The sequence below is a fragment of the Acanthamoeba castellanii genome (assembly GCF_000313135.1).
Source record: "Acanthamoeba castellanii str. Neff unplaced genomic scaffold scf7180000084709, whole genome shotgun sequence".
Classification (NCBI taxonomy): domain Eukaryota; phylum Discosea; order Longamoebia; family Acanthamoebidae; genus Acanthamoeba; species Acanthamoeba castellanii.
In genome coordinates this window covers 219,674-243,335 of record NW_004457671.1, presented here as the reverse complement: position 1 = coordinate 243,335, position 23,662 = coordinate 219,674, and the positions used below count along the sequence as shown (strand labels likewise).

At 62.4% G+C, this 23,662-nt stretch overlaps 5 protein-coding genes and 1 pseudogene across 5 annotated transcripts; 3 read left to right on the top strand and 3 right to left on the bottom strand.

Annotated features, from left to right (window-relative positions):
* Positions 1 to 84: 84 nt before the first annotated feature.
* Positions 85 to 3,304, top strand: ACA1_144430 (protein casp, putative; the record flags this gene model as incomplete). The annotated part of the gene is made up of 11 exons (XM_004353527.1): positions 85 to 112; positions 161 to 286; positions 383 to 543; positions 820 to 1,002; positions 1,062 to 1,176; positions 1,342 to 1,532; positions 1,680 to 1,850; positions 2,029 to 2,166; positions 2,326 to 2,603; positions 2,699 to 2,951; positions 3,119 to 3,304. The coding sequence occupies 11 exons, from the start codon at positions 85 to 87 to the stop codon at positions 3,302 to 3,304; spliced, it is 1,830 nt and encodes a 609-aa protein (XP_004353579.1).
* A 98-nt stretch (positions 3,305 to 3,402) lies between these two features.
* ACA1_144420 (uncharacterized protein) lies at positions 3,403 to 4,990 on the bottom strand (the record flags this gene model as incomplete). The annotated part of the gene is made up of 5 exons (XM_004353526.1): positions 3,403 to 3,552; positions 3,698 to 3,834; positions 4,225 to 4,336; positions 4,539 to 4,746; positions 4,857 to 4,990. 5 exons carry the CDS (start codon positions 4,988 to 4,990, stop codon positions 3,403 to 3,405), a joined length of 741 nt encoding a protein of 246 aa, XP_004353578.1.
* Positions 4,991 to 5,231: 241 nt separating this feature from the next.
* ACA1_144410 lies at positions 5,232 to 8,785 on the bottom strand (annotated as a pseudogene).
* A 246-nt stretch (positions 8,786 to 9,031) lies between these two features.
* Positions 9,032 to 14,709, top strand: ACA1_144400 (WD repeat protein WDR3, putative; the record flags this gene model as incomplete). The annotated part of the gene is made up of 16 exons (XM_004353525.1): positions 9,032 to 9,312; positions 9,600 to 9,782; positions 10,052 to 10,199; positions 10,428 to 10,574; positions 10,722 to 10,980; positions 11,123 to 11,223; positions 11,410 to 11,704; positions 11,826 to 12,033; positions 12,197 to 12,365; positions 12,568 to 12,804; positions 12,939 to 13,083; positions 13,264 to 13,415; positions 13,539 to 13,708; positions 13,844 to 14,029; positions 14,191 to 14,335; positions 14,503 to 14,709. The coding sequence occupies 16 exons, from the start codon at positions 9,032 to 9,034 to the stop codon at positions 14,707 to 14,709; spliced, it is 3,033 nt and encodes a 1,010-aa protein (XP_004353577.1).
* Positions 14,710 to 14,840: 131 nt separating this feature from the next.
* On the top strand, positions 14,841 to 16,796 carry ACA1_144390 (leucine rich repeat domain containing protein; the record flags this gene model as incomplete). The annotated part of the gene is made up of 6 exons (XM_004353524.1): positions 14,841 to 14,968; positions 15,259 to 15,519; positions 15,665 to 15,705; positions 15,877 to 15,956; positions 16,087 to 16,392; positions 16,539 to 16,796. 6 exons carry the CDS (start codon positions 14,841 to 14,843, stop codon positions 16,794 to 16,796), a joined length of 1,074 nt encoding a protein of 357 aa, XP_004353576.1.
* Positions 16,797 to 16,943: 147 nt separating this feature from the next.
* ACA1_144380 (S1 RNA binding domain containing protein) lies at positions 16,944 to 23,431 on the bottom strand (the record flags this gene model as incomplete). The annotated part of the gene is made up of 19 exons (XM_004353523.1): positions 16,944 to 17,077; positions 17,187 to 17,298; positions 17,462 to 17,739; positions 17,886 to 18,095; positions 18,186 to 18,395; positions 18,595 to 18,918; positions 19,075 to 19,218; positions 19,350 to 19,518; positions 19,630 to 19,806; positions 19,896 to 20,293; positions 20,410 to 20,571; positions 20,686 to 20,907; positions 21,021 to 21,183; positions 21,308 to 21,613; positions 21,754 to 21,953; positions 22,049 to 22,370; positions 22,508 to 22,672; positions 22,783 to 23,042; positions 23,251 to 23,431. The coding sequence occupies 19 exons, from the start codon at positions 23,429 to 23,431 to the stop codon at positions 16,944 to 16,946; spliced, it is 4,137 nt and encodes a 1,378-aa protein (XP_004353575.1).
* Between the last annotated feature and the right edge of the window lie 231 nt (positions 23,432 to 23,662).

The following is a 23,662-nucleotide window of genomic DNA, read 5'->3' as shown; positions in this document are numbered from 1 at the left end:
GCCACGTGGCATTTGTTTCTTTTTTGATTGCGCCAAGAGGAGAACAAACTTGAGGGTCCTCGTTCATCCGCCTGTTCATCCATCATGGAGGCCGTCCTACACCAGTGGAAAGGTCTGCGCCAATCACTACATATCATCTGACAATCATCCCCAACATCAGCTAATGGCGGGGTAGATTTCAATTTGGAGGGGCTGCGCACAACTCTGGATGCCCAGGCATCCGGCATAGGTGACTATCAGGACGCATCCTCAGAGTCTCGAAAGAAGCTCGCTGAAGCGACCAAGAGTACGTCTCTCGTCTAGCTACAAGTAGGGTGGCGTCGCGCTTGGGCTCATCCTCTAATCTGTGGTGACACTTTGTCAGAGTTTCGAGGACTGGCAGTGGACGTGAAACTGAAGAGCGTAGGGCCACTGCTGAAGAGCTACCAGGAAGAGATCGACCGCCTGACCCTGCGCAGCTCCTTCGCAGAGAAGGCATTCCTTGCCCTCTACAAGCCCCTCTCTGAACTGCCTGACCCGGTGCTGGGCCTCAATCGCGCCACCGTACGCACGCACAGGACCTGCCCTGCTCTCTCTCTCTCTCTGTGTGTGTGTGGTGTGTGTCGTGGTGTGTGTCGTGGTGTGTGGTGGTGTGTGTCGTGTGTGTGGTGGTGTGTGTGTGCGTGCGGTGTGCGTGCGGTGCGTGTGCGTGCGTGCTTCTCTTGCGCTTCCCATTGTGGGCTGAGCTGGGCTGGGCGTCTCTTCTTGCCGCGTTCACCCCCTCCCCCAAACCGGGCTGACGGGTGGTGTGTGTGTGGTCTGGTGGGAGCGGGTTTGCAGGAGGAGCTGCAGCAGGTGGGCAAGGTGGGGGAGCTGGAGGCCGAGAACAGGCGGCTGCAGAAGGAGGTGGAGGAGTTTCACAAGGAGTTCCAGGAGATCCAGAACCAGGAGGTCACCGTGCGGCGCCTGGAGGAACGGCTACGAGAGTATGAGGGCCAGATGGAGGAGCTCGTGGCCGACAAGGTCAAAGCGCGGGAGCGCGAGCTCACCGAGGAGCACATCGCGATGCGCTGGCGCTTGAGGAGCGCATAGCCGAGTCCCAACGGCAACTCGCCTCTGCCCGCGCTGAGCTGCTCGCCGTGCGTCAGGCCTACGATGCCGCCCAGGCCTCCCTCTTTGACCTCAAGCTCAGGCACGGTAAGGAGGCCCGCCACCGCCGCCAGCAGCTCACTCACTCACCTTGCTTGCCCCGCCCGCACCTTCCGGTTGCTGCTTCCTTCTACTCACTCACTCACTCACTCACTCACTGGCGGACTGGCCACTCGCTGGGTTGGGTTGCTGGGCGTTGGTGGTCGTCTGCAGACGACGAGCAGGCCGCCAGGCAGGCACAGGTGGAGCTGTTGTTCAGCGAGGTCGAAAGGGCCAACGCGTCTGTGCTCTCATTGGAGCGGGAGCGGGACAAGCTCAAGGAGCAGCTTTCAGCCGAAAGGCATCTGTCCGTGGCACCACCCGAGCCCGACCTCGAAATAGCTGTCGCACAGAAGGACATCGAGGTGCGGGTTTGCTGCTTGCTGCTCGACTCTTCCCTTCCCCTTCCCCTTGACCCACACGGCTATCGGGGGGGGGGAGCTGATCCATGGATTACGTAATCGTGACCCACCCCGCGGGTGCCTGCTCTTTCTCTCTCTCTCTCTCTGCAGGTGGCGACGTTGCAAGAGCAGGTGCAGCAGCTCCAGGCGAGCCTCAGCCAAGGCGCCCAAGCCCGCGAGGCAGCAACAGCGGCGCTCCAGGCGCAGGTGCAGGAGCAGAAGGCCGAAATTGATGCCCTCCACAAGCAGCTCCACTCGGCACCCTCTGCCTCTCAGATGCAGGTTCGTGCCACGCCCGGCCTCCTTCCCGCTCTCCGTGGCCCCGCTCACTCCTGACCCGAGCCTCACGCGCGCCTCTGCTATCTCCTCTTTGTGTCTGTGGGGGGGGGGTGGCGGCCACTCACCCGCGTGCGCGTGTCGCTGGTCTCACGCCTTGCTTGCTTGCTTGCTTGTGGTGCAGGAGATGAAGAAGCAGTTGCAGATGCTCAAGTCGATGGAACTGGACATGAGCGAATCCGATCCCATCGGCGAAAAGACGGTGCTCAAGCTGCTCAAGGAAAAGAGCCGCCGCCTGGAGACCGAATCCATCCAGTTGAAGGTGCGCACCACTCGACCACTCTTTGTCTCTTCTCTGCTGTCGACGGAAACCGAATGAGGAGCCGCCTCACCCTTGCACGGCGCGCGTGCGCCTCATCGCGGCGGTGGCTGGTGGCCATCGTGATGGATGGATGGGGGTGGGATTGGGTGGAACCCGCAGGCTCGTGGCAAGCAGGTGGAAGAGGAGTTGGGCCACACAAAGCAGCAGCTGGAGGCAGCCGAAGAGAAGCTGAAGGAGCAGTCGCGGCTCATCTCCCGTCTGGAGGAGGACATCGCCTCTGCGCACCGGGCTGGCCCCCCACCTGCTCAGTCGGCTCCTGCCGTGGAGGAAAGCAGCGGCGGCGGCGGCGGCGGAGGCGGTAAGGCGATGTCGCAACCATCGGCCGGGAGCGCAAGTGATGACATCTCCACCGTCACCGAGATCATACGCTCTCAGCGGTACCCCCCCCCAATCTCTATCACTCGCTCTCCTCTCTCTCTCTCTCTCTCACATACACACGATGTCGGGCGCTGCCCGCCCGGTCATTCCGCAGGGACCGCTTCAAGATGCGAGTGGGCGAGCTGGAGACGGAAGCGCGCAAGTTGCGCGATCAGCTCGCCGATGTACAGGAGGAAATCAGTTCGCTGCGTGGCGACAACCTCAAGCTGTACCAGAAGATCCGCTACCTCTCCTCCTACAACCCCCGCCAGGGCAAGACCGCCGGCGACCCCGAGGACCCCTCCGAGTTGAAGTACAGGAACCTCTACGAGGACTCCGTCAACCCCTTCACCCTCTTCAACCGGAAGGTGCGCGCCATCCCCCCACCCAAGCGATGAATACGTACGCTGCTACTGCCGCCGCCGCTACGCTGCACAGCACAGCACCCGTCCGCTCCTCTTTCGCTCACATTCTGGCCTCCCTCGCTCCCTCTCTCACTCCTGGGAATCCTCGCTGCTCGGGGGGCAATGAGCAGGAGAAGCAGGAGAGGTACAAGGGCCTCAACACGGCAGAAAAGGTGACACTGCACACCGGCAGATTCTTCCTGGCCAACAAGTACTCGCGCACGTTCATCTTCTTCTACGCACTGGCGCTCCATCTCCTCGTGTTCCTCACCCTGTACAAACTCGCCAACACCGCCACCCTGCGTCCTGCTGTCTGATCCCCCACCCCCACCCCCACCCCGCCCATGTACATGTTTTGGTGGCAAGAAAGCAACCTCTCCCCCCGTTCTTCCTCTTCCTCTTTGTGTGCAAGGCCTTATTTGCCCGTTGGCTCCTTGCCACTGTCCTGCCGTTGTGCCACGCCGACGATTCTGAGGCGCTCCACGTCCTCGAGCAGCGTTCGTAGGCCGTACGTGGCGCTCAGTTCCTCAATCTGAGCTTGGCTCAGAGGCTCCTCGTGCCGCTCCTGTGCGTACGGCACACGTGTGCGGTGTGTGTACGTGTGTAGTTAGTCAGCCATTCGAGAGATGCGAACGTGCCACTCTTGCCCGCACACATCCATCCCAGCCACTCCGTGCTGAATGGGGGGGGGGACAAACCTCCGTTCGTACGATTTCCTCCAGCTCGTGGGAGGGCGAGTACGAGATGCGATTTCTGCTGCTGAGGTCCAGGAACAGCTTGCCCCCACGCAGGGCCTGTACATGACTGTACAGGCGATACACGTTCCACGCGAGAAACACGTTCGGTCCTGCACAACACATCAAACACGACACACGACACACACGACACACACACACACACACACGGCACACACACGACACACGACACGACACACACACGCACACACGGCACACACGACACACACACACACACACACACACACACAGAGAGAGAGAGAGAGAGAGAGGACATAACAACACACACACACACACACAGAGAGAGAGAGACGACATAACACACACCACACACACACAACAAGAGAGAGAGTAGGCCTTTGAGCACATGTGCTCACTGCGCCCTGTCCCACCACACGCGAGAACATGGATGCGACCCTCCATGTACTGTGTGCCGAGTCGTGTCGTGTCGTGTCGTGTCGTGTGTATGTGTCGTGTGTGTGTCGTGTCGTGTGTCTAGGTACCGGGAAGCAGGCCCATGGCCAGACTCACGGGAAGCATGGCAGTGGAGCCATACGCGAGATTTTGGTGTCGCTTCGTTCGCGCGGCCACAAGCTGCGACAGAGTGGCACGCACCTGCTCGCCGCTAAGCTTGGCCGGATACACGACCTCGAGCTGCAGCTCCCTCTCCGCTTCTGTCAGCTGGTTTCCTTCGTCATTGGCCACGCCCCTGGCATGCCCCAAGCCACCATATTGTGTCGGTTAGCGAGAGGTACGTGCGCGGGCGGAGGGAGAGCAGGCGGCAATCCATCCATCCATCCACTCACCTGGTGGTCACCGCTTCGTCAGCAGCCGGGGCTACAGTCCGGTGAGCGGCAGTGAGGCACTTGAGCATGGACTCCGAAGGGTCGAGGCGTCGGTTGAGCGCGTCCACTCCGGCCTTGAGCCGGCCCTTGAGTCCTTCCCGCGGCAGCCGGTCGAACGAGTCTTTGGCTCGGCCCAGCAACTCGGCCCCCTTTCGCTGCAGCCCCTTGGGACCCCACCCTCTACTCGCGTACGTGTCGTACCCCACCCCCACCAAATAATAAATACGCCGTTCACCAACTGCAGCCAACCAGCCAGCCAGCGCGCGGGGGAGGGGGAGGGGGATATGTACGAGACAGGAGAGGAGGTGTCGTGCGAGGCGAGTGCTTCGGCGTGGTGCGGCACGCTGAAGACCCATCGGTCCCGCAACACGGGCACCACCAGCAGCCGGATGCGCGGTCCTCCTTTCCCCGTTGCGGCCTGCATGCACGTCTGGCAATCGAATAAAAGAAAAAACTGTTGTACCGAAGAGAAAGAAAAAAATTGTTTTCTTTTCTTGCTGTTTTTGTCTTTCCTTTTTTAAGGCAGTGTCTCTCCAAAGTAGTAGTAGTCGTAGAAGGACGAGGATGCGACACTCGCAGGTTGCTCTCCTGGCGAGCCTGCTGGCGATGGGACTCACGCTGGGGTACCTCTTCCTCGTGGAACTCGCGCTGGATGGCGACGAGCCTCACCTCCAAGCGGGGGCGCGTCGGTTGATGGCGTATGAGGGCTCGGGGGCGAGCCGATTGAGCAAGCTGAAGCTGAAGATGAGGTCGAGGGCGGCGGCTGGAGATAAGGTCGAAGAGCTGAAGGAGAATATCTTGCCGGCCGATGACGTGCGTGGCCGCTCGACCATCAAGGAAGAGGTGAAGCTGCTGGCGGCCAAGGTGCAGCTGCGGGAGAAGATTGACGCGCTCAAGGAGGCGCCCGAGCTCACGGGCGATCTGGCCGGCAGCCCCGAGTACGAGCTGCGCAAGAGCGAGATGATGGCCGTGCGCAGGCACCTCGAGGAGCAGATGCGGGAACTGGCCGACCGCGACGGATCCCTCCACGAGATGCGCCTCGAACTTGCCCAGCTCATGCGGGACCTCGAGCGGGCCAAGAAGCAGAGCAAGCTCGACGAGCGGCCCGAGGAGGTGGACCCCGTGGGAGAGGCCCTCGCCCTGGAGACGGAGCAGCAGCTGGCCGAGGTCGAAGAGGAGATCGAGGCCACCCGGCACGTGTTCGAGGGCGTCAAGGAGCAGTTCCTCCAGGAGGACCAGGCCGAGCAGCGCGAAGACCAGACCGAGAGGGAACGCCTCCACTCCCTCGCCGACAGCGCCCGCAAGAAGGAAGACCCCCAACGCGAGAAGGAGCTTCTCAAGGCCAAGACCCACGCACCCGATCCACTCATGGCCGCCGCCCCCACCACCACCACCAAGGACGAAACTGGTGGCCAGGAAGATGATGACGCCCATGAAGAAGAAGACGATGCGGAGGAGCTCGCAGAGCAGCAGGCCGACACAAAGCAGCAGCAGCAGCAGCAGCAGGCCGACAAGGAAGAGGAACCAACAGGTAAGAAGGCTGGCGTGTTTGACGCGGAGGAGCCGGACCACGCGATGATGCCACAGGGGGAGGAAGAGCAGGAGCAGGAGCAGGAGCAGGAAGATCAGGAGCTGGAGAAGGAGAAGGAGAAGGAGCAGAGAAGCAGGAGCAGGAGGATGAAGAACAGGAGCAGGAAGAACAGGAGCTGGAGAAGGAGCTATAAATTCATTCTTAAATGGGCCCGCAAGCAAGCGAGTGGGTCCTGTGGTGGTCGATGTTGTTGTTGTTGCACTCTGTCTGTGCACACCGCAGCAGACATCGTCCCCCCCCTATTGGGGGTAGTGATCACGCCGCACCGCCTCTCCTGCGATTTCCGCCGCTGCGAGGGCCGCCGCCGCCGCCGCGTGGCTTTGCAGTGCTAGCTGCTGTGTTAGCCTCTCCTCCGACCGCGGCGGCAGCAGCTGACTTGGGCTGGTCGCCTCCTTTTCCTCCTCCTCCTCCTCGCCGTCCCCTGCCGCCGCGCTGGCGACGCTCACCAGCGGCGCCCTCGTCCCACCCTCCCTGCACGCGTCCGCCCCGCTGTGCTCGTCCGCCGCCGCCGCTTCGGCCACGTGGTCCTCCGCTGGCTGCTGCTGGCCCTCCCAATCCGTCTGACGACAGCCCGGCGGAGCGCTCGCGCATGCTTGGCATGGCATCGTCCTTCCTCTTTTCGCCCACACGCCCCCCACGATCTGGCACCTGCACGTGGTGCACCCGGCGGTGAAAAATGGGTCGCCAATGGACGGTGAGTGGCGTGGTGTTGGCTGCATCGAGTCGGAGCCTGCCCAAAGAAGATGGGAGGATTGGGGGGGGGTACGTACGGAGCCGATGAGGAGCCGCTTGACCATGGCGTGAGCCGCGAGGTCAGGTGCCGGGTAGAGGCGAGCGAGGTCGTCGCGGGCAGCCAGGATGTCGTAGACGCCAAACGTGGCCTGTTTGCCGAGTGCCTGCTTGCCCACCTCCACAACGTCGACCACCTCGCTCTCGTGCTCCTGGGCAGAGGAAGAAGGACCGCCGCCGCCGCCGCCGCCGCCACACCACGCACATCCAGCAGGGCCACACAGACCATGATGAGTCCGTGAGCCGTTAAATTGCCTCCACACTGGCCCTCTCCCCCTTCTGCGCGCACCGGGGGGAAGGGGGGGAGGACGGGCGGGGTCAGCGAACCTGACGCTTGGTCGAGCAGGAGAGGGCGTGCAGTGTGACGTCCAAGCGCTTGACGAGGACCTCCCGCCGCACCTGGTACTCTTCGATGAAGCACTCATTCATCCGTTCCAGTTTTTCCTGACCACGCGGACACCACGCGCGCCACCCACCACCCACCCCCACGTGAGTTTTCTCACCATCATCAGGACCCTCTCTCTCTCTCTCTTGTCGTGTCGTGTTGCTGATTGAGAAGACGGTTGCAGGAGGGCGCGCACCATGTCCGGTGTGGAAAGTGCAAGGCGCGTGAGAAGGGGCGAGCCCAGGTGGTCGCGAGGCAGCCCTTTCAACAGCTCTGACAGCTGATTACCCCCTCCCCTCCCAACAAGCAAGCAGAGACAATCAGTGAGCCTAAGGGAAAAGAGCAGCGAGCCAGGAACGCACGCACGCACGCACGCACGCACGCGCGCACACAAACGAGCACGGTGGTGGCTGGGTGATGCCTTATTGTGTGCGTGTATGAGGGCGTCAACGCCGTGGGTGGCACGGGGCAGACCGAGGGCCTCCTCAATGTTGAAGAGGCTTTGCGCGGCTTCGTGCCGATCGAGGCCTTCTCTCGCCGTCGGGTGCCTCGCCTTGATGATCGCCACACACCACGCACCATCGCAAACAGCCGGTTGAGAGCACGAACGACCACCAAGCACGTCGTGGAACTGTGTGATGGGATTTGTTGTTCTCGGTGGTCGTACGGGGCTGCGGGGCTGTGCGAAGGTGGTCATGCGGGCGGCCTGCAGCTCTGAGGTGAGGAGCTCCACCAGCGCGGTGCGGCCGCTCGGCACCTCCATTTCTTCTTCCCGCTCCGATTCCCCGCCGTACCCTGCACCACCGCCACCAGCCGCCGCCGCGGTACAGCGGTGCCCCAATGGGTCCGGAGGGCAGCCGTCAGCAATGATGGACGGACTCAGCCATTCTTCCCTGCCCCTACCGTAGGGTCCCAAAAGGGGACGGCGGCGGCGGCGGCGGCGTCGACGGTGGTGCCGCGAGGAGGAGGCAATGCATACCCACATGGTCGGCGAGGAAGGTTTGGAGGCCGCGCCTGAATGACGGCCACTCGGTGGGCAGGGGAAGGGGAAGGGGGGTCGGCGGTGACGGGGCGTCGCAAAGAAGGAGGAGCTCGGACCACAAGACGCCTGCAGTGGACATGAAGCCCGCCTGCCGTCCAATGCTCTCCGCCAGCATCTCCACTGCGGACTCGTCGTCCATCGCCTCTTCCCACTCGCCACTCACCCTGTGCGTGCGTGCGTGTCCGGGGCACCACACGCTGCGTCATTCCACAACTCACACCACCAACCAAGCAGCAGCAGCAGCAGCAGCAGCAGCAGCAGCAGCAGCAGCAGCAGCAGCAGCAGCAGAGGTGCCAGGCAGCGTAGCACGATACCGGAGGGCGCGTAGGGCGCTCAGGAGATCCCAATGGCGGTCGTAGTCCAGTCCCTGCTCCCGCTCCTCCTGCTGCTGGTGCTGCTGGTGCTGCTGCATGGCGGCTGCCTCTGCCGAGCGGTGGTGGTGAAGAGTACGTGTGCAGCCAGGTGTCCACCTGCTGAATATTTTTCCTCCTTTTTTCTTGTTTTCTGCCGGCTGCTTTTTTTTGGCGCTGGCTGGTGGGATAATTCCGGGGGCCATGGTGGACCAATTTCCCCGTTTCCATTTCTTTTCTGTTCTCTCGGAGCGGGGCTGTTGCGGCCTCCGGAAGAAACAACATCTTGGAGGAGGAGGAAGAAGAAGATGGTGCGTGCTTATCTGCGATACGAGCCCCGTTCTGTGGCCGGTGTGGTGGCAAGTCCGGAGGCCAATTGCGTAGAGGTGGGCGAGGGCCTTGTGGCCGTCGGCGGTCTCGAGCGGGTGCTGCTGTGGGACCTCCGGACGGCGAGCCTGCGGGCGGCCCTTCCGCCGTACCCGCAACCGGGGGATGCCGAGAGCGAGTTCCTGCCCGACCCCGACCTCGTGGCCCCCAAGCACGCCCACGTCACCTTCCTCGCACGCTTCCAGTCCCGCCTCGCCGCCGGGTACCACTCCATACATATTTGCTCGTCCTTCCTTTCCTCCCCTGAATTTATTAATCTCGAACATCTATCTGTGTGTCGATTACAGCTTATCAACTTCACTCGTTCTTTAGTCTTGAAATCTTTTTATAAATATAGATTTCAAGACTAAATAGAGTTTTTTTTTGATTCTTTTCGCCTTATTTCAGGAGCAAAAGACTTTAGCTCGTTTGTCATCTCTTTTGCTCCTGCATGGAGTTGTGGTGCGAGAACGTGCACGTGATGGCTGACCACGCAGCGTGGGTGAGCAGGTACAGCGACGGTGTGGTGCGGGTATGGGACGTGGTGACTGGAGCGTGCGTGGTCACGCTCAACGGACACAAGGGTGCAATCACCGCGCTCTGCTTCGATGCCGAGGGCGGCCTGCTTGCATCGGGCTCGCACGACACGGACGTCATCGTGTGGGACCTCGCCGCCGAAACCGGCCTCTTCCGGTGCGACCTGCCGACCTACACCACCAGCCACCACACACACATACACACGACACACACACACACACACTGGCAGGTGCACAACGCGGCCCGCGTAATATTGCCACGCACACGCACACGCACACGCAAAGCAGGACGACGAGTCTCCTTCTCGTCCTCTCGCCCTCGCTCACACTTGACCTGCTCTCTCTCTCTCTCTCTCTCTCTCTCTCTCTGTGTGTGTGTGTGTGTCTGTATCTGTGTTGTGTGCGTTGCGTGTTGTGTGGGTTCAGTCTCCGCGGGCACAAGGGCAACATCACCGGGCTGTGCTTCTTGCGGAACCGCCACGCCCTGGTGTCGTCGTCCAAGGACATGCTCGTCAAGGTGTGGGACCTCGACACGCAGCACTGCATACAGACGGTGGTCGGACACCGCTCCGAGGTGCGTGCCCCGCGAGAGGGCCAGCTCCCCTCCCCTCCCGGTGGCGGGGATGACGGCTTCTACTTAGATACACGACACGACACGACACGACACGCACACAACGGCACACACGGCACGACACATGTCACACGACACGACACACGACACACGACATGACACACACGACACACATGACACACAAATGCATGTATGTACGCTTGACGGGTCCTTTGGTGCGCGGGATGGCAGGTGTGGAGCATTGCCGTCAACCACGACGAGACCCGCCTCATCACGGGCTCGGCAGCCCCCAACCTGCGCATCTACCGGATCACCGCCGCCGCCGCCGTGCAAGGGGCCAACAAGAGCTCCGGCGAGAACAGCGACGAGAGCGAAGAGGTGCCCCGCCCCGCCCCACGCTTCATCTTTTGCCATTGTCGGCGCCCATTGGCCAACAGCATGGCCATGGCAGCCCAAACCCCTCCCTCCCCCTCCCCCAATTCCCTGCTGACGTGGACGTGGACGTGCCGCGGTGCGGGCGCACAGGAGGTGTTGAAGTTTTTCGGGGAGATCACGCGGCAGGGCAAGGAGCGCGTGGTGCAGCTCTCGTTTTCGTCCGACGCCACGCTGTTCGGATGCCTGGGGGCCGACAAGACCCTCGAGCTGTTCCGCGTCCACCCCGCCGACGAAGTTCGCCACCGCCAGAAGAAGCGCGTCAAGCGCACCCTCGCCAAGAAGCAGCAGCAGCAGCAGCAGCAGCAGCAGCAGGACGCCGCCGCCGCCGCCGATGCTCCCGAGGCCGAAGGTGCACGTGCGTTCAACTAACGAGAGAGGGGGGGGGGTTGATTGGCGTTGGCCACCACCCATGTGACTCACCAACCACCACCCAACCACCGCCTCGACGGCGGCGGACGGGGACACTTGTTCTTCTTTGCAACCTCGCGCAGTGAGCGCCACGCTGCCCACCGACGAGTTCTCGGCCCTCCCCGTGCTGCGCGCCTCGCACAAGATTCGTTCGTTCGACCTCGGCGATGCCTCGCGGCACCAGGTGCGCCCACCCACGCTCTTTGATTCATGTGTGTGTCGTGCTGGGCTACGTTGTGATGGGGGGGGGTTTGCCTTCTCTCCTTTCGCTTTGTGATCTGTGCGGGCCTTCGGAGGAAGGGAGGGGGGAGCTGCTTCCCGGAGCTAACCCATTCAGTTGCTGATGTGTCGTTGGTCTGGTGGGTCGTAGGTGGTGCTGGGGCTGCACAACAACGCGCTGGAGCTGTGGGACATCCCGGCCGCCCTGCTGCAGAGCAAGGCCGACAAGGCCCAGGAGGCCAGTGCGGCGGCCAAGAAGCAGGGCGCCGGCAAGAAGGCCGCGGTGGCGGTCATCAGCGAAAAGGCGGCCCTCCTCAAGGAGGAGAAGGACTCGGTGGCGGGGGCCTACCGGCGCGTGTCGACCATCGAACTGGCCGGCCACCGCTCCGACATCCGCTCCGTCAACTTCTCCAGCGATGACTCCCTCCTCATGTCCACCTCCAGCGGTACCACCCACCGCCATTGTTGCCGCCACCACGCCTGCTGCTGCTGCTGCTGACCTTTGTCGCCCCTCCTCTCTCTCCCGTGCCCGGGGCACCTTGTGTGGCGTGTGTGTGTGGCGTGTAGACATGGTGAAGGTGTGGAACTTCCGGTCGATGCAGTGCATCCGCACCATCCCGTCGGGCTACGGCCTGTGCGGCGTGTTCGTGCCCGGCAACCGCCACATCGTCATCGGGACCAAGGAGGGCCACCTGGAGCTCTACGGCCTCTCGTCGTCGTCGTGCCTCCAGAGCATCGTCGCCCACAGCGGACCCGTCTGGTCCATCGCCATCCGGTAACCCCCCTTTTGCTACATAATTCTCTCACACACCCCACCTGCTGTTGCTGCTGCTGCTGCCCGATATCTCGCGTGTGTGTCTGAGTGTGTGTGTGAGAGAGAGAGAGTGTGTGTGTGTGTCGACTTGCTCACGCATCGTGTGCCGTCCACGACACCGCAGGCCCGATCTGCGCGGGTTGGTGTCAGTGTCAGCGGATCACGAGGTCAAGTTCTGGGACTTTGAGCTGGTGGAGGATGCCTCCTTCTCCAAGACCACCAAGCGGCTGGGCCTCACGCACCAGCAGACCCTCCGCATGTCCGATTCTGTCCTGGCTCTCAAGTTCAGCAAGGTACCTACCACCCACCCACCCCCACAATATATATACCCCTACCACCAGCAGCTGGCCGCCCACCCACCATCACCACCATCCCACCCAAAGCGCGGCACTGACAAACATTCTCGCGCGCGCGCGGTGCATTCCTGTGCTGCCTGCCTATACGTCTGCACATATGCGTGGCCGGTGCCTGGCCAACCATCACATATCCGTCCAGGACGGCAAGTTCCTAGCGGTGGCGCTGCTGGACAACACGGTGAAGGTATTCTTTGCGGACACGCTCAAGTTCTTCCTGTCCCTGTACGGGCACAAGCTGCCGGTGATGTCCCTCGACATCTCCTCCGACTCGACCATGCTCATCTCCGGCTCGGCCGACAAGAACGTCAAGATCTGGGGACTCGACTTTGGCGACTGCCACAAGTCCCTCCTGGCCCACGAGGACTCGGTCATGTCTGTACGGCCTCCGCCCTCTCTCTCTCTCTCTCGCCTCTGCCCCCCTTGCCCCCCCCCACACCACTCACAACAGGCCCTGCTGGTGGCTGCTGGTTGGTGGCTGGTTGGTGGTTGCGGCGTGCAATTCATCGCCAGGTGCAATTCGTGCCCAACACGCACTACTTCTTCTCGTGCGGCAAGGACAAGACCGTCAAGTATTGGGACGCCGACAAATTCGAGCACATCTTCACCCTCGACGCCCACCACGCCGAGGTGTGGACCCTCGCCCTCTCCTCGCAGGGTACCTCCCCCGCCCGCAGTCATCATAATAATTAATAATTAATAATAAATAATAATAAATAAGTAATAACCATTACGTGTATCGCGCGGGTCGTGGCCGCCGTGGATCGGAGCTGACGCAGCCCCCCTCCCACCTTCCACCTCTTTACCCCCCCCCAAACCCCAACACCCCCAACCAAAGGGCACTTCCTGGCGACGGGTTCCCACGATCGTTCGCTGCGAGTATGGGAGCAGACGGACGAGCAGGTGTTCCTCGACGAGGAAAAGGACAAGCAGATGGAGGCCATCTTCGAACAATCTCTCGAGAATCCCCTCGAACGTGGCAAGGCCGACGTACGTGCCTACCTATTTATTTATTTATTTATTTATTGGCTAGCACGTCTGAAATGAGCACACACGCACGACACGCGACACCGACTGACGAGTGAGTGAGGACCCATGGGGGGAACCGAGCAGGAGTCGGAGTCGGGTTCGGCGGGCAAGCGCACGATCGGGACCATCAAGGCGGGAGAGCGGCTGGCCGAAGCCATCGAGCTCGCCGAGGCGGAGAAGGCCAAGCTGGCCCACTACCGCGCCGAACTCCTCGAAGCCGAAAAGGTCATCAGCCCCGAGGAGCACGCCAAGCGGTACCGCACCCCCCAACCCCCTCCCCACCAGGCATCGTTTCGTTCCTCACCCATTTATTTCCCATTTCCCATTTCCCATTTCCCATTTCCCATATCCCATATCCCAATCCCATCCCCTTTCGTTTGTTGTTGCAGGACGGCGGGTGGCAAGCCCCTGATCGCGCCGCCGCCGCCGGACATCCACCTGCTGGGCATGTCGCCCTCGGCGTACGTGCTCAAGACCCTCAAGGACATCCGCCCGAGCGAGCTCGACGAGGCCCTCCTCATCCTGCCCTTCTCCATTGTCGTCACCTTCTTCCACTACCTCGAGAGCTGGGCACGGTACTCTCTCTCTCTCCCCCCCTCTCTCCCCCCTCTCTCCCCCCCTCTCTCCCCTCTCTCCCCTCTCTCGCTCTTTCTTCTGCCTTCTCCGCCGCCGCCGCCGCCGCCATGGCTGTGGAAACTTACACGCGTGCTGGGTGGTGGTGGTGGTGGTTGGGCAGGGAGGGTAAGGAGGTGGATCTGGTGGCACGGTGTCTGTTCTACATGCTGCGCATCTACCAGGCCCAGATCGGCGTGACCAAGGACCTACGCCCCGTGCTCCTCTCCCTCCAGAAGCACGTCCGCGCCGCCCTCCAGACCCACAAGGTGCGCTTTCACCACCCACCCACACGTGTGTATCAGTGCGAGTTCCTCCTCCTCCTCCTCTCTCGTGGACTTACATACGGTGGTGGTGGTGGTGGTGGTGGTGGTGGTGGTGGTGGTGGTGGTGGTGGTGGTGGTGGTGGTGGTGGTTGGTGTTGCTGCTGCTGCAGGACGTGGTGGGGTTCAACAAGGCCGCCATGGCCTACCTGCGATCCAACATCGAGCTGTCGTCGTCGGCGTCCTTCTTTGCCGACGCGCCGCTCAAGCTCGCCCAGATCCGCCAGCAGGGCACCAAGCGAAAGCACGCGGCCACCAAGAAGAACAAGAAGCGCACAAGCGCTGCCGACGCCGCCGCAGCCGCCAACATCATCGAGTAGTGGTCTGGCGCTACGAGAAAAAAGAAAAAAGAAAAAGTAATTACCAAAAAAAGACATTTCGTTGCCCTTTTCCTCCTGAGCGCACAGCACAAACACCACCGCCGCGAGAGAGAGAGGGAACACAACAGCAGATGAGCAGCAGCAGCAGCAACACGCGCCTGTCCCTGGCGTACCGGGACCTGGAGGAGGTGGCGCCCTCCGTGCTGGCCAAATATGCCGCCACCCTCATCGACCTCGACCTCTCCAACAACCGCCTCACGTACCCCCCCCCTTCCCTTCCGCTCCACCCTCTTCCCGGTGGTGCCCCTCCCCAATAAAAGCCGCCGCCGCCGCCACCGCCACTGCGGGTGGTCGTGTGCGCACACGTGGCGTGCGGGCAATGTGGTGCGGGCAGTGGTGTGCACGTGCCCAGACCGCCCCTGGGCTCTCAACTCCCTCTCAGTGGTGATGGTGGCGGCGGCGGTGACGATAAGTGATAAATGCCAAATGGGCTAAATGCTAAGGCCGCCGCCGCCGCCGCCGCCGCCGCACGTGCATGCATGCATGCAGGGAGGTGTCGTTCTTGCGCGGGCTTGGCGCGCTGGAGACGCTGGTGCTGGACGGAAACCGCCTCACGCACCAGGTGCGGTTCCCGCCGCTGGGTCGCCTGCAGACGCTCTGGGTGAACCGGAACGCCATCGGGCTGCTGCCGACCTTCGTTGACCGGCTGGCCGAGGCCGTGCCTCGCCTGCGCTTCCTCTCCATGCTGGGCAACCAGGCCTGCCCCAACTACCTCAACGGCGGCACCCTCAAGCAGTACCGCGACTACCGGTACCCTCACCCCCCCCCTCTGCTGCTGCTGCTGCTGCCCCCCACTGTTGCCGTTGCTCCTCGCGCCACCACCGCCACCGCCACAGCCACTGACGTCGTGGGTCCCCCCCCAATGTCTGTGTCGTGTGTCGTGTGTGTCGTGTAGATTGTTCGTGCTCAGCAGACTGCGACATCTCGACATGTTGGGTACGTGTCGCCCCTTCTCCCTGCCCGGCGAGAAGGGTCCGGCTCACACGCGCGCGCGTAACGTGGGTGCGTGACATGTGCGTGGGTGACCCGAATTCTATCCCACCACCACCACCACCACCACCACCACCACCACCACCACCACCACCACCACCACCACCACCACCACAGATGATGCGCCCGTCACTGAAGAGGAGCGGGGGGAAGCAACCCGACTCTACGGCAATCTCGATGTATCCGGTGCCGAAGCAGTACGAGCCTCCTCCCTCCTGCTGCTGCTGGCGGCGGCGGCTGGTGGCGGTGATCGTTTGAGTCGCACGTGTGGAGGCGATGATGGCTCACCGTTTTCCCGTCGGGCGCGTGCACCGCCGCCGCCACCAGATGTACAAACGACAGACATTGGACCAGGGAAATGCCACAGAGAAGGAAACGGCGGCCGCCGATGAACAAAAGCGAGAGACTGCGGCCAAGGAAGAGGAAGGACAGCAGCGAAAGGGCAGCTCCTCCACGGCCGGTGGCCGCCGCCGTAAGGCCGCAGCCTCGACCAAAGCCGGTCGCATGACGAAGAACAAGAAGAAGGAGGACCCCGCCGCCACCGCCGCCTCTGTAACCGACAGGGCCAGGAAGGACCCGCCAGTTGCCGAAGCGGCCAAACCCGAAGAGCCTGCTATGGCGTCGACACCCGAGGTAGGCTCTCCTCCCTCCCACCCCACCAACCAACCAACCAACCCCACCCACCCCACCAACCAAAACCCAAGGCAACGCCGATCGCTCTTTCGGGTCTGCCCCCATCCGCTGTTGCTCTGCCGAGTCTGGCTCACCGGTCTCCGAAGAAGCAAGCTCCGCCGGTGCGCGACGAGGCCGATGTGGGCGTGGGCGCTTACGTGGTGGACGATCTGCCGGATCCGCTGCTGGACCTGCCCCGAGACCTGCCGCCTCCGCCAGGGGCCTTGCGGCGGCCAGGCAGCCAAGACCAGGACAACGACGAAGAGGAGGATGAGTCAGACTGGACCGACGACGACTCAGACGACGAGCGGGAAGTGTCCATTGCCCTCGACCTCCCCGACTTTTCCTCGTCTTCGGACGAGTGAATGAATCAACAGCAGCCGCGCATGTTTGGGTTTTGTAGCCCCCGGTACGGCCAACCAGCTTCCAGCTTCCTCTTTTTCTCCCGCCTTTCTTTGGCAGTTGGTGTGGGCATGCATGTACAACACAACAAGGGGGTTGTCCCGGACCCATTAGTGGGCGCCCCACTGGCCCCAGGGCGAGGGGACCATGGGCGGTGGGGGCTGCTGGTGGTGGTGCGGCGCGATGCTGGCCAGTCGTGTCGGGTGGATGGCCGGCCCGTGTGTTTCCCGCGCCGCGTCCTTGACTGCACCGGGAGCAGCTACAGCAGCAGCAGCAGCAGGAGCGGAATGCTTCGGTGAGCGGCGAGGGAGGCGGGTATTTAATACTCTTTTTCTTGGGGGGGTCGCCCGTACCACGCGAGGGGCGGGGATTCTTGAAGTTGGCCTTGAAGTAGGCGATCAGCTTCTCCGGGTTCTTGAAGTGATGCCCGCGGTATCGGTAGCCCTCGTGCGTCACAGCGACACTCTGCCATCATCACGAGACACCAGCCCACCAGCCCACCAGCCCACCAGCCCACCACCACCACGACCACCACCACCAAGTGGGTCAGGATCGTTTGTGCGTCACGGGTGGAGAGCAGGAGAGGCGGCGCGGCGGGTGTGGGTGGTAGGTAGTGTGTAGGGGGTACCTCGAAGCGCGGCTTCTGGTGCCAGTAGGCGATGGTGAAGCGGCGGGATTGGTCGGGCGAAGGAATGACGTAGTAGGGGATGCGCGCGGGGTTGGTCTCGCGATCCTGCCGGAGGCGCTGCTCGATGCTGTCGCGCCCCTCGGCTCGGTACAGGCGGTAGTTCTGCATCTCCCGTCCGAACTCGGTCATGGGCTCGATGAATCGGTAGATGAGCTCGTCCATGTCCTCGTACACCTGCTTCTCCACCTCCCACTTCTTGCTGCTCCGCTCCACCACGTCTGCGCGGGAGACACGCAACGCATATAACACACGACGAGGTGACCAGGTGAGCTAACTGGAGCTGGCTGAAGCGTTGGTCGAAGAGGGAGGTGGACACGACACACATGGTCGGTCGGTCGGTCGTCGGATACTAGGGCGGGCGTACCGGTGTGGATGCAAACGGTGTCGGTGAGCTTCCAGGAAATGTTGAGGTGGTTGGAGCCCTGTGAAGAGGGCCGGATGATGATCGCATCGGCACCGGGCTCCTTGTCACGCAGGAGGTCCTCGGCCTCGCGCCACGAGCAGCTCCGGAAGAGCGGGTGCGTGATCGTTCTCTGCGGCTTCTTTCGCGCCGGCGCCCTCCGCTGGGCACCACCTGGCCACGGCAGCACACGGCACACGACCAACGGTCGGTCACTACACAACAAACACGCCTGGGCGGAACCCGCGGGGGGGGGAGACGAACCGGCAGCGGCTGCGGCGGCCTTTTTGCGTTGGATGGCGGCGAGGTCGCGGGGTAGTTCGGTCTGCTCGGCCTCCTTCTCGAGGAGGTAGGGGTCCAGCTTGCCGTAGTGGTCGCCCAGGGTCGGGTCGTTGAGCTTGCTGTGCGACGACGCCAGCGCAACGCTGAACTTCTCCTTGTCCACGGACAACACCCGACACGCCAGGTATTGCCCTACACACACACACACACACACACACACACACACACACACACACACACACACACGACACGCACGTTGCATCACACACCGCCCATGATTGGTGGGTGGGTGGGACGGGGGGGGTATGGGTGGTATGGGTGAGTAGAGCGTCCAAATGCCCACACACACACACACACACACAACACCCGAGGGGGGCCAAGGAAGGCGAACCAGGGACGACGACGTCGTCGGGCGACTGTACAGCCGAGTCGGTGAGGTCGAGGAGGCGGATGGACCCGAAGAGGCCGTTGTCGAGGCGACAGAAGACGATGTCGCGGCTCACGCGGAACACCTTGGCGTGCACCAACTGGCCCGCCCTGAGGGTGGTCTCGGTCTCGCCCGTGAGGAGGTAGAAGAGCTGGTCGGGCGTCAGGTCCCGGTAGGAATCGCGCGGGTCGGCGTAGGGGTCGCCCAGTTCCCGCCGGATGTCCTGCAGCGCCACCGCCTTCTTGCCCTTGCCCGACCTCTCCCACTCCTCCGCGAACGACTCGAGATCTGCAGAAGACCATCGATGCACGATGACACACCACAACACCACAATCACAATCACGCGGTGTTCAGTCATTCTTTGTGGTGTGCGTGTGCGTGTGTTGTGTGTGTCGTGTGCCCATCTAGCAAAATGCCGCGAGTGCTGGGTGGAGGGATATGTACCGATGTCCTCCAGCTTCTGTGGGCGGCGGATGATGGCCTCCACCTGCGAGCTGCCTTCGTCTTCCTCCTCGTCCAGCGCGTCGGCCGCCATCTTGCGAGCAAACCCGTAGTCGTCCGGATGGATGCGGGTGTCGTCCAACGGATCTGCCGAATGGCAATGGCCCCGCCCCGCCCCCCAGTCAGCATCATCATTATATCTTAATTCTTAATTCCTGCCCCTGGGGCCAAGGGGCTGTGGGAGGGTTTGGCGCGGAGAGGGCGCGACCGCCACGTACCGATGATGTCGCGGTGGTCACGCAGGAAGTACTTGTTGCAGACTCGCAGGAAGCCCGCGCAGTTGGTGTACACCACCGACATGCGATCCTCGTCGTCGGGATTGCCCGAGGGCGTGCTGAAGGTCTGGAGCGCGGCGTCGATCTCTTCTCTCGACGACACGAGCCCTCCCTGAACAAACCACCCCACCCCATCCATCATACGCGCACCGTCCACCGTAAGCAGCAGCAGCAGACAGCAGCAGCAACGTTTGTGGAGGGTAGGGCAGTATGGGGTGGGGACCTTGCGCTCGAGGGCTTGCAGGAGGGCCTGCGCCTTACGCGGCCCGAGACCCGCGGTGAACTGCAGCGGGCCGGCGGCGAACTTGTGCTGCACGGCGTGGTTGATGTCAACCCCCACCTCGTTCACGACGTCGATGAAGGTGCGCATCAGGTGCTGGTGCAGCAGTTCCTTCGGGACCTGGATGAAGAGAGAGTGGAGTTGAGTTGAGTGGAGGGGTAAACCTCCTTGAGGAGGTGTGAGCGGTGGGTGGGGGTGGGTGGCGTCACCAGCTCCTGCTGCGGGTGGAAAGGGAGGCAGAGGACTTCCTCGGCGCCGTCGAGGGTGAGGCCGCAGTACTCGATGAGCGGATTCTGGAGGAAGCGCGCCAGGCACACCGCCTCCCTGGCGAGGGGCGCGTAGTCGGGGAACTCCTTCTGGGAGCGGGAGGAGTTCTTGTAGATCTTGGCGATGCGCGAATCGGCGTAGGTGACGTGGATGCGGTGGCGCAGGTCCTTCCGCGCCTCCACGGTCGTCGCCGCCCGGGTGAGCTCCTCGAAGAACCGCCGCGAGTCGATCTCGTTCGGACCCGCGCCCACCACGATGGCGTGCGGCGTGTGGTCGGATATGAAATCCCTCAGCTGGTCCAGCTCCTGCTCCTTCCTCCTCCTGTCCAACTCAGGCGCATCTGCAAAACGACCACGCAACACACGCAACACCACCCAGGCAACGAGAAAAGGGGCGATGGAGAGGATCAGCGCGTGCTTGGCCCTGAGTGCGGTCGTGAGATGGAGAGGCATGTACGTTCGTCCGACCGCATGTTGATGAAGTTGAGCTTGAGGAGCTCGAGCGGCTGGCCGTCGCGGTCGACCACGATGCAGATGGTGGGTGCTTCGCCCTGACCCCACACGCAGCCCATCACCTTGGTGTTGCCCACCAGCCGCTCCATGCGATCGTCCTCGTCGTCTGCACGCGCGCCGGAAGAACAGAAGAACACCGACCGGTGTGGTGTGAGGCCCCGAGGGTGTGGGCGATACATAATAATAATAATAATAAATGGGTTAATAGAAATCGAGATACCGTAGTAGTCCGACCGCGAGGAGGACGAGATGGGCTTGAAGGGGCCGCGCATGAGCTCGCGTCGGAGGTTGGCGGTGCTCCGGGCGAGGACGTGGTCGAGGGCCTCCTGGGTCATCTTGGCCCGCAGCTCCGTCCTGAAGAGCGGGTAGAGGTTGGCCGTCAGGGCCTCCTTGAGCACCAGGCGCCTCTGCTCGTTCCACTTCTGTGCGTTGAGGCTGTAGCCTGTGCGCGTGTCGTTGGTCGTTGGTCGTGGGCCGATTGTGCGGGTGACATGTCAGCCACTCCACGCGCAAGAGCAGTTTGTGGGGGTAGGAGAGGGGTGGTAGGAGGCGTACCATCGGAGAGGTAAAGCTGTTCCATTTCCTGCAGGAAGTCGGCCTCGTTGGGGATGGAAATGGTGGCGGTGATGTAGCCCTCCTTCTCGGCCTTCACGATCTGCAGGAACTGGGCCGAGTCCTTGAAGGCCCAGATCGGCTTCTTCTCCAGACGTTTCACATTCTGTTCGCCAACAACGAGGATGAGGTGAGGTGGGGACTTGAGTGAGCTCTCCCGAGAGAGAGAGAGAAAGAGAGAAGAGAGAGGTTGGCGTGGGTTTGACAAGATGGGGGATGATCTTGCGTACAAAGTATTCGTGGAGCCGATCGATCTCCTTGCGGCCCTTGGGGGTGGGGAAGGTGGAGACCTCGACGTGGTCGTAGAAGGTGGAGCGCAGCGACGTGCGCACGTGCGGGTCGTAGGCAATCTCGCGGGCGAGGACGTAGCGCGAGGCCTTGAGCACCGACTCGACATCGACGAACTCCCGGTTCTCCGGCGAGTTCATGAACTCGGCGGCCAGCGTCTCTGGATCAGGTTCCGGGTTGGCCGGCGTGTGCGTGAGAACTGAGTCCATGAGGTTGTCGCCAAACTGCTTCGCCGTCAGCCCGAAGCTCTGTTGTTGGTGTTGGTGGTGTTGTCGTTCACAACGCGCGCGCACAACACGGCAGTGGGGGGAGCAGGGTGGTGGTCAGACACGGGCGCACGACGACCAGCCATGATGCGATGATTTTGGAAGGGGGGGAGGGGACGTACCTTGTTGGCGAATTCGACGAGGCCGGTCTTCTTGCACACGGTGTAAAAGTCCCTCTTGACGGGTCGCTTGTAGCGCGACGTTGAGACCTGCTCGATGGCCTCGTGGTAGTGCAGCTGGAAGTGGTCGTGCAGGTCCTTGACGTCCTGGTCCGTGTCGCACGACTCGATGAGCTCCCCGTAGTACTCCTCCTCGAGGCCCTCTGCCGAAAGAAAGGCGCAGAGGAAATTGTGAGCGAGCAGCAGGCCATCTCCTTGTGTTGCGTTTGCGCTGTGTTGCTTGAGCAGGGGCGCGTACCGATGGCCATGTACATGGCGCGGAGATTGGCCTTCTTGGTGAGGATGTGGATGAACTTTTCGTCCCATTCGTAGATGAGCCACAGGTCCGCGGGCGAGAGCTGCGGGCAGCGCCAGTAGTCCTTGCGGTAGTGCGCGATGAAGGGGACCTCGTAGTTCTGCTTGCGGATGAACTCGAGGACCTGCATGATGCGCGTCACCATGGCGTGCTGGTGGGTGTCCAGGCCCGGCCGGTGCTGGAATACTCGACTGAAGATCCATTCGGCCTCCCGACCCAGGATCTCGCGCTCCACGGGCGGCAGCTCCAGCCCCGGGAAACGCAACTGCGTGGGCGAGAGCGGAAAGGGAAAAAGGAAAGGGAAAGGAAAGGAAAGAAGAGTTGAGTGCTCTGCGCAAAAGAAGATCGCGGGAGATGCGGTGCGGAGGAGGGAGGAGGAGGGGAGAGGGAAGGAAGGGTCACCTGAAGGCGTTCGGGAATGTCGGTGCGGCGGATGCGCTCGTCCTCGGTGGTGATGAACTTCTCGGCGAGAAGGCTGGGCTCGTACTGCTGCTTGATCTGTTCCAGCACATCCTCCGACGACGCCTCCGCCTTCTGTCTTCGTGGGCGCTCCTCATCTCCCTCGTACTAAATGCAGCGCACGACACGACACGACACGACACGACCAAGGGGGGGGGGTTGTGAGAATGTGATGAGCGATCACTTGCTGATGGCAAAGAGGCGGCGGCGGCGCGTACGTCATAGTCCTCTTCGTCGAGCTGGTTTTGTAGGAATTCGCTCATGTCGCCGCCGAAGATGGAAGCGGCCTCGTCGAGCTGGCTCTGGGAAATGCCCATCGTGCCGGCGTGGCGGCGCTCCTTGCGGGCCTTTCGCCGCTCCTGCTCTTCGTCGGGTCCATAGACGATGAAGTCGTCCAACTCCTCCTCCTCCGAGTCGAAATCCTCTTCCGGCGCCGGACGCTGGTCCTGCGGCGGCTGGTCCTGGTCGTCCTCTTCGTCTGCTCACCACCAGCCACCACCAGCGTGAGCATCAACGGCGTTGTGCACAAGCAGTGAACACGTTACGTGGGCGGTCTGAGCGACGAGAACACAGGGCAAGAAAGCGAGCGGGCAGTGCGCGTGGACCGAGGAGAGAGAGGCGCCAGCCGAGTGGTGGCAGCGGCGGCAGCAGCAGCAAAGGGGGTTGAAAAGTGGGAGAGGCGGTACCGTCGCCAAAGAGGTCTTTCTCGAGGGTGGCCTCGTCCAGGCGCTCGCCCTCCGCGGAGCCGTGCCGGTCGTCAAAGTCCATGCCGAGGCCCAGCTCATCGCGATTCTTCTTGAGGCGCTTGAATTTGTCGCTACTCGATTTGGCAGGGAGGGACTCGCCCGTGTTTTCAGCGATGAGCATGAGGTCGTCTTCATCGAGCTCCTCGCGGGTGGGCCGCCTCTTACGCTTCTTGCGACGCTCCTCATCGCCCCCCTCGTGATCACCTCCTCCCTCACCTCTTCCTTCTGCCTCCCCTCCTTCGCCCACTTCATCTTCGAGCACGAGATCGAGCTCTTCAGTGCCCCTCTCCCTCTCCCGCTCGCGTCGACGGCGTCTGCGCCGTTGTTCACTGGCCTCCTCGTCGTCCACGTC